Genomic DNA, 9414 nt, shown 5'->3' on the forward strand with positions numbered 1-9414 from the left:
CTGTTGCACGACAGTGCATTTTGAAGTTGCTTTGCTTCCAATAGATCCATCATGTTCTGTTAAGTACATAAGATCTGTAAGACATGAAGAGTGGATGGACTTTTAGAAAGAATCTTTTTCTGGCACTTAGAGATAAGTCTCCCTCCACGTGGCTGGAGAGATGGTGCAGTACTTAAGAGCACTTGATCCTGCAGAAGACCCAGGCTCATTTCCCAGCATCCATGTAATAGCACACAACCATCCATAACTCCAGTTCCAGGGACCTAACATGTTCTTCTGGCCCGTAGGGCACTGCATGTGTGTGATGCACAGCCATACATGCACACAAAACACCCCCCCACACACACACACACAGGGTAATAAAATTGAATTTTAAAAAGAAATAGTTCTTTCAAAGACTTTCCTGGTGTTTGTAGGAACACACTCACGTACATTATCAGTTGAACCTTTGCACAGAAGCTCCACGTGACGCTTGCTATTCTCAGCCTTGTCTGTGAGCTAAAATTAGAACTAGGCTGACATTACTTTTCACTTGGTCACAGCCAGACAGAGAGTTTTAGTCATTTGGATCCACACTGGAGGGGGAAATCACCTCGTGATCTGATTCTAGCTGAAAATCGGGAGCTCTGGGCATGTTGGCTGCAGCGTCCCCCCATGGTAAGTGCTTTTCTGAAACATTTTTCCTCCATTCCTTCTGCATAAAGAAATGGCCGGTGATGATCTCACTGAAAAAGTGTACCGACTGAACACGGATTTAGCTTCTGAGCCTTTTAAGGGGGTTGTGGTCATCCACATAGTCGTCATCCTCTGGAACACAAGAGATAGCCTTCCCTGCAAGTTAGAATTTAAGATTGTGTTTCTTTGGCTGTTTAACTTCTGGGAGCAGCTGCCCCACTGATTTATTGGCAGGCATGCTTGCCTCGCTGCTGTGTGGGGTGCCTTTCCTTCACAAAGAAGTTAGCTGCAGAAATGCCTTGGTACAAACTTGTTTTTTTCCTGAAGCAGATCTGTCATGTCAGGGAAACAAGTATTAGAGATGACCGCTATTTAATGTCCAAGCAACGAAATAAGTTAACAAATGAGAGTTTATAAAAAAAATAATAATAATACAATATGAAGATAGCTCACATTAGTGAAATATTTTAATTTTATATTGTTGAAAGTATGTAGTACATACTTCTACTTTATTAACATCTGATACAATAAATTATAGGTGACATACCGGGGCACTTAGGTCCCCAGTACATGTTCTTCGAGGCTCCTCCCTCCCTCCTTCCACTTCCCCCTTTCTTCTTTTATACATCAATTCTTGCCTGACTTCCTTTCTTTTCTTCTTTTATCCTTTCTTCTGTCCTTCCTTCCTTCCTATTTTTGTAAGGTGTTGTGATGTATCCTAAGCTGCAAAATTCCACAATGCATTCATTTTATCATTACTATCATTAATTATTATACTATTTTGGAAAATCATTGTTGGGGGACACTTGTTTATAGTGAACAGGAATGTACAGACCTTGTATATCATCTATGCTCTTCGAAAGTAGTTACGACCAACTTATAGTTCCACCAATGGACAGCACTAGGGGGAAATTCCACTCACTCAAACTTTCGTCAATACTTGGTAGAGTCAGTTTAGTAAAATTGGCCATTTTGATGGGGGTGTGTATCGATAGTTTGCTATGGTTTAATCTACAGAATCTTAAAGCTAAGTACAGTCTATGCTTTTTTTGCCATTTGGATTTCCTGGGGGTTTCCCACCTTACCGTTTTTACTTGATTGCTTTTTTTTCTCCTTTCTTCTTTTTAAATGTTAAATGTAAACAATGGGTTTCACCACAACATTGTGATGCACACATGTAGCATGGGCTAGTCACAGTCGCACTTCCTGCAGGCTCTTGCTTCTGTACTCTCTGCCTTCTGCATGAGCCTCTTCCTGCTTCCTAAAAGTTCTCCTACTCTTTCTCATACAAATGTAAAAAAGATATTTACTTATTATGTTATTTCTAAAACGTATGCATTTCTGTGGAATTGTATACCACATATGTATTTCTGTGTGCATTCTGCGGAATTGAATACCACATGCGTGTGGATGCCTTTGGAGGTCAGGAGAGGGCATCAGATCCCCATGAACTGGAGTTACAGGCAGTGCATGTGTGGATGCCTTTGGAGGTCAGGAGAGGGCATCAGATCCCCATGAACTGGAGTTACAGGCAGTGGGGACTCCTGATGTGGATGCTAGCAACCAAACTTGAGTCCTCAGGAGAGGAGCAAATGCTCTTAGTCATGGAGCTGTCTCTCTAGCCATCTTTAAAACAAAACAAAACAAAAACAAGCTTAATTAGCTTTCTTGTGTAAGAGCCTACTATTGTAGACACAGCTCAGACCTGGGGTCTCTGCATGTTGTCAAGCTTGGTGACAAGCACCTTTACCTACCAAGCCATCTCAAGGGCCCCAGACTTACCTAATGTATCCATTTTTTTTTCATGTTCTGTTTTGTTTTGTTTTGTTGGTTTTTTTTTGTTTTTTGTTTTTTTTAGGTTTTTTCGAGACAGGGTTTCTCTGTATAGTGCTGGCTGTCCTGGAACTTACTCTGTAGACCAGGCTGGCCTCAAACTCAGAAATCCGCCTGCCTCTGCCTCCCAAGTGCTGGGATTAAAGGTGTGCGCCACCACTACCTGACATGTAGCCATTGTGTAATTACTTTTCCATAGCTGGATGCAAGTCTAGTTGTAGGTTTTCCTTATCGTGAATGACATGGTTGCAAAGGAAGCAGATTGGGCAGCAGCTCCTGCTCCAACCACGTGTGCTCCTTTAAGGGTTAGTTTCCTCATATGAATACTAAAAGCAACAAAAATACTCATATCATATTTTACAATATGATAAAATATGACATGGGTTTAAAATACGGTATGAGTTGTGGGGGCACACACCTTTAATCCCAGCACTTGAGTGGCAGAGGCAGGTGGAGGTGGAGTTCGAGGCCAGCCTGGTCTATAGACCAAGTTCCAGGACAGCCAGGGCTGTACAGAGAAAATCTGTCACAAGAAGTTAAAAAATAAAATAAAGTAAAATAATAAAATAAGATATGGCATGCAAATATATATGGAATAGCTGGACATCCTGGTGTGTACCTCTGCTCCCACATACTTGGGAAGCTGAGGTGGGAAGAGCTTCAGCCCAGGAGTGTGAGGCCAAACGGGGCATCACAGTGGACCCTGTCTCTGAGTAAAGAGTGAAGGAGGGAAGAAAGGAAAGAAAGAAGGAAAGGAGAAAGGAAGGAAGGAAGAAGGGAGGAAGGGAGGGAGAGAAGGGGGAGGAAGGGAGGGATAAATAAATAAATAAATGTAGTTTTGGGAAGATACAGGTATTGTTATGGTACTCATTAATATTCTGAAACATGATGTTTTCCTCCTGTCTGGTACACTTAGGTCTTTTCTGAGATGTCCTGTGACTCAGCTCTTCAGAACCTAATGAAGTAGACAGCTTGACTACAATGTGGGAAAATCATGACAGAAAGTGTGGTTTGTACCGGGGCAGTCAGCGCTGTAAAGGAAGTCTGGGAAGAAAGAATAAAGAAACACCATGAAGATGTGAAGCGAGAGAAGGAATTTCAGCATAAGTATGCTGTGACCTTATTTTAGACTAGTGGAAACTCAAAAGCTCATATTTGGGAACGACCATTTTAGTAAGAGCTTCACTGAATTTGTCAGATTTTTATTTGCTAAAAACTCAAGATATTCTTCTTTAAGAAGCTTTACTTTGCCGGGCAGTGGTGGTGCACGCCTTTAATCCCAGCACTAGGGAGGCAGAGGCAGGTGGATTTCTGAGTTCGAGGCCAGCCTGGTCTACACAGTGAGTTCCAGGACAGCCAGGGCTATACAGAGAAACCCTGTCTTGAAAAACAAAAACAAAAAAAAAACAAAAACAAAAAAAAAAACAAAACAAAAAAAAAAGCTTTACTTTTATTTTATGTATATGCGTGTTTGGGTGCATGTAAGTCTATCCACCACATTCATGCAGGTACCCATAGAGACCAGAAGAGGGCATTGGCTCTCCTAGTACTGAAGTTGCAGACAGTTGTGAGCTGCCTTGTGGGTGCTGGGAACTGAATTCAGGTCATCTGGATGACAATCAAGGGCTCTTGACTAACTGAGCCATCTCTCCAACCCTTAAAAGTCTTTAAATTTTTTTCTCTATTATTATTATTCTTATATGCATGGGTGTTTTGTTTTGCTTGCATGTATGTCTGTGTACCTCTTGCATGCAGTGCCCTTGGAGGCCAGAAGAGGATGTTAGAGCCCCTGGGACTGGAATTATAGATGGTAATGAACTACCATGTGAGTGCTGCAGAGTTGAACCCTAGTACATGAAAAAAAATTTTAGAGGGTGTGGTGATTTGAATGAGAATGACTCCAGTAGGCTCCCGTGTTTGAATGAATGGGTCTCAGCTAATGGAAGTGTTTAGGAAGGATTAAGAGGTGTGGCCTTGTTAGGGTAAGTGTAACCTCTGCTGGAAAAGGTGGGTCACTTTGAGGTTTCAAAAGCCAATGCCAGGCCCAGTCTTCCCCTTCTTCTCCCTCCCACTTCCCCTCCCCTCCCTCTCTGTGTCCTCTCTCCCCTCTCCCTCCCCTTCTCCCTCTCTGCATGCTGCCTGTAATCAGGAGGTAAAAATCTCTCAGCTAATGTTCCATCACTATTCTTGTCTGCCCCCTCTCCCCACCCATGATGACCATGGACTACTAACCTTCTAAAACTGTAAGCAAGCCCCAAATTAAATGCTTCCTTTTATAAGAGTTGCCTTGGTCATGGTGTCTCTTCACAGCAAGAGAATACTAAAGCAGCTGGGAAAGGAAAGATTTGGGGAGTTGGGGAGATAGTTCAGTTGGCCAAGAACTTGCTTTACAACCTCGAGGACCTAAGTTCAAGTCTCAGCACTCACATAGTAAAACCCGGCATAGTGGCACTAAGCATGCAATTTCAGTGCCAGGGAGGCAGCGATGAGAGGATCTCTGGGGCATCCTGATCAGCCAGTCTAGTCTAATTGGTAATAATTTCAATATTCCAAGATAATGGAAGATATTGTCTTTTGTTTTGTTTTGTTTTTTTGAGACAGGGTTTCTCTGTGTAGCCCTGGCTGTCCTGGAACTCACTCTGGAACTCAGAAATCCACCTGCCTCTGCCTCCCAAGTGCTGGGATTAAAGGCGTGAGCCACCACTGCCTGGCTGGAAGATATTGTCTAAAAGGAGGTGTATGGTGTTTCTAAGGATGGCACTGGTATGGTCCTGTGGCTCCTATACACATGTGCCTGCATCTGTACACAGATGTGCACTTGTACAAACACATGAACACACATGCATTTTTTAAAAGACATTTATAGAGAAAGGAGGTGCCAGGAGCAGTAAGCAGGAAGATTGTGTGCTGCACGGGCTTTTCTTCTGGGATGGGAACAGCATGCCTTCTCACCTGTAGCCTTGGAGACCTTGACTGCCTTCGGCCAGTACCTGTAATTCCTCAAACTTGCTATTTTTCTATGAAATAATCTTCCCAGCAACACATATGCTTTGCTGAGTTGATGTACAGAACTCAATAGGGGCAGCGCCAGGAGGGACAGGTAGGCAGATATCTGTGTGCTCCAGGCTAATGAGGGCTACATAGTGAGAACTGTCTCAAAATAATGATAATGATAATAATGATAATAATAATAATAATAATAATAATAATAATAATAATAATAATTTTAATGATGATGATGATAATGATAATAATAATAATGATAAACAACAGAGGCATCACACACAGTGTTGTGTGATGCTCATCAGACCTCCTGGATTCTGTGAGTCTAAGGAAACCTGGTAACACATTTCCCTCGCATGCACGAGGACCTAGATTCAAGCCTCAACAATGAAAAAAAAAATCTAAGGAAAGATTATCAGGTAATATCTCAAACGCTTAAGGACATATTTTCCTTAGAGTTTAAAATTCCAGGTACAGAAGGGGAAGTAACTGGACGAAGGACAACTCCCAAGGGAGTGAGCACTTTACAACAGAACATTTGTGGTGCTGACCACACTTATCATTCTTGCAAAGCAACCTTTCATTTGATTTCTTTTTTTAAACAATTTTTCTTTCTAGATGTTTGTTTGTTTGTTTATGTATATGAGTGATCTGTCTTTACACACCCCAGAAGAGGGAATCAGATCCCATGACAGATGGCTGTGAGCCACTATGGCATTGCTGGGAATGGAACTCAGGACTTGTGGAAGAACAGCCAGTACTCTTAACCACTAAGCCATTTCTCCAGCCTTTTGTTCACCCCAATTTATTATTTATTTCCTGGGCCTTTGTATTTGGCCTGTATGTGTGTCTGTGTGAGGGTGTGAGATCTTGGAGTTACAGACACGTGTGAGCTGCCATGTGGGTACTGAGGCTTGAACCCAGGCAAGTGCTCTGGAAGAGCAGTCAGTGCTCTTAACCACTGAGCCATCTCTCCAGCCCTCATCTGATGTCTAATGCCATTGGCTCAGCAGTTATTTTCTTCCAAATTACATATAACTACACCCCTTCTTGTCTTTCTTCTCTTCAGCCTGTCCCATTCATCCTTAAACCCTTTGCTCTCTCAAATTTATTTATGGCATGGTCAAAATATGACATTTTTGTTTATTAAACTATGGTTGAAATGTGAAGACTTAGCAATAAACAATGAAGTAAATAAGTAATACCTTGTATAATAATGAGAATACATTTTTAACCATTAAAAAATAATAAGAGTCGAGGTTCTAGGAGTAGAAGTAGCACAGAGCACCTGGAGACGTTGCCCATTAAGGGACAACTGTCCTCTATTTCTTTCACTGCTGCAACAGGCCTTTTGAATGCTGTTACCTATGAGTAAAAGACGTTCTGCTCTCTTAGGCTAGTGCGGATCTGGGAAGACCGAGTAAGTTTAACTAAGCTAAAAGAGAAAGTGACCAGGGAAGACGGAAGAGTCATTTTAAGGATAGAGAAAGAAGAATGGAAGGTAAGTGTAGAAGCTCTAGACGTACTTCTTGATTCTCCACCTTGGGTGTCGCACGACGGCCCGAGAGCATACGCTACAACTGTGGTGAAGACGGGGATCATTAGGAATTCTCATCAGAACAGCAAGAGGGAATCTGGGCAATGTGAACAACAGAAGAGAAACACAAAACACATGGCTTGTTTCTTGGTTAGAGTGTCTTTGCTCCCTCCACCCTGCCCCGCCCACCTGAACTCAAGTCTCTTGGTTATTTCTCTAAATCCTTATTTTTTGACACGATAAAAACCAAACCAAACCAGCAACAACTTATAAAATAGGCTAGAAGTGGTGGCTCACACCTTTAATCGCAGCATTTGGGAGGCAGAGGCAGGTGGATCTGTTAGTTCAAAGCCAGCCTGGTCTACAGAGTGTTCTAGGATAGCCAGATCTCTGTAGAGAAACCCCGTCTCAAAACAAACTCTTGTAAGACTTAATAATAAAAGTGGAAGAGGAATTCAAGTTATTGAAATGATTTTTTTGAATATTATAATTTTCTGTGTGTGTTGGGGATGGTTTTAAGAAGGTGTCTCTTTGTGTGACATTGGCTGTCCTGGAACTAGCTATGTAGATTAGGCTAGTTACAAAAATTCAGCTGCCTCTGCCTCTCTAGTGCTGGGATTAAAAGTGTGTGCCACCACCACCTGGCCTGAAATATTCACATTTTCAATTATGTATGTGTTCTTGGATAGTCTTGGATAGTCGTTCATTAGGACAGACTTCTATGTATGTCCGTGATTGGTCAAAATATGGCATTTTTGTTTATTATACTATGGTTGAGATGTGAAGAACCATAAATGATAAAGTAAATAAATACTAACTTGTATAAAACTGAGAATAAATCTTTAACAATTAAAAAATAATAAAAGTCAAGGTTCTAAGAGTAGCACAGAGCACCTGGAGATGTTGCCCATTAAGGGACAACTGTCCCCAAGTGCTTCTATAGATCCCATATTGTCCCAGCAGGGTGGTACACGCTAGATATAATAAATAGCTCAGGCAATGGAATGATTGTATACATATTTTTTTACTCTAGACTCTCCCATCTTCTTTACTGAAACTGAATCAGCTACAGGAATGGCAACTTCACAGGACCGGATTGTTGAAAATTCCTGAATTCATCGGAAGATTCCAGCATCTCATTGTCCTAGACTTATCTCGGAACACAATTTCAGAGATCCCCCGAGGAATTGGTAAGGAAGACTGCTTTTATTCCTGTGCTGTTTTATCTACCTGCCAGTATGCTTTGCTTTTTTCAGACCCCCCCACCCCCAAATACATCGAATAAAGATTTTATCTTTGTATATCTCTGAAACTTGAAAACATTTTAAACGTTTCATCTAACTAAGTCTTCAGAGGATCCAAACTTCTGCAATTATTGGGGTGATAGGTAATTTCAGTGAGAGAATATTTCCAAATATTCTGTATATTTCAAAAACAGAATTTCTCCATTAATTGTCTTAGAAGATCCTGAAGGCAAGAAGGCAAGAAAGTTTATCAAACTGTGGGACAATGTCCCCACCCACAACATTGCTTAGGATGTAGTATGCTGTTTATGGGGTTTGTGTTGAAGAGCAAGCCCAGGTTCTGGTGCATGGCAGACAGGGACTGTACCATTTACTGTCACCTTGATCCGGAGTCCATAGTAGATAAAGTAGAATGGAAAGACCACTGCCCCTCCCTTGTGGAAAGATGAGAAGAGGGAAGAATAAAATAACTGAATTTGCCATTGTGCCAGTAATTTAAGTATGTAAGTAGCGCTTGGTGGCGGGAAGCACTGATCCATCTGCTTCCTGTATTGTTGATGTTGTTGTATAGGACTGCTCACTAGACTTCAGGAACTGATTCTTAGCTACAACAAAATCAAGACTGTCCCCAAAGAACTGAGCAACTGTACCAGCTTGGAGAAGCTAGAACTGGCTGTGAACAGAGATATAAGCGACCTCCCACCAGAGGTCAGAAAAATCTAAACCTCTGTTTTGTTTGCTTCTACTAATAATAATCTCAGGCATGTGATTGTTGAAAAAAAAAAACTCATGAAGCAATATTACAAATTTTATTTTAGAAATAGAAATACTTAGTGAAAAGCATTTTTTTTTTTTTAACCAGAAGGCAAATATTTCATTAGGACAAACTCTACTTAGCAGAAAAGATTTCTCTATCCTTATTGTCCCGCACTGCTTGGTGACTGGGTTTCTCTCTTTGAAGACTGAGAACTGTATTTACTTCATTTAAAATCCCCATAACAAGGGGAAGCCTGGGTTGTATAGTGGTTATTCATACATGCTTACATATTTTGGCCATGGTAAGGATTGAATTCAGGGTCTCAGGCATGGTGAGCAGACACTCTGCTACTGAACTACATCCCA

At 41.4% G+C, this 9414-nt stretch overlaps 1 protein-coding gene across 1 annotated transcript in view; it reads left to right on the forward strand.

The window, feature by feature from the left end:
* Positions 1-499: 499 nt before the first annotated feature.
* The window catches only part of Lrrc39 (leucine rich repeat containing 39), a 21698-nt gene continuing 12783 nt past the window's right edge, over positions 500-9414 (forward strand). Inside the window, exons 1-5 of the mRNA XM_031375276.1 lie at positions 500-657; positions 3425-3615; positions 6907-7012; positions 8082-8238; positions 8864-9000. Coding sequence (XP_031231136.1) covers positions 3503-3615; positions 6907-7012; positions 8082-8238; positions 8864-9000 — 513 coding nt within the window. The 5' untranslated portion in view covers positions 500-657; positions 3425-3502. The remainder of the gene's footprint in view (positions 658-3424; positions 3616-6906; positions 7013-8081; positions 8239-8863; positions 9001-9414) is intronic.

This window comes from Mastomys coucha, unplaced genomic scaffold (assembly GCF_008632895.1).
Source record: "Mastomys coucha isolate ucsf_1 unplaced genomic scaffold, UCSF_Mcou_1 pScaffold16, whole genome shotgun sequence".
Lineage (NCBI taxonomy): Eukaryota > Metazoa > Chordata > Mammalia > Rodentia > Muridae > Mastomys > Mastomys coucha.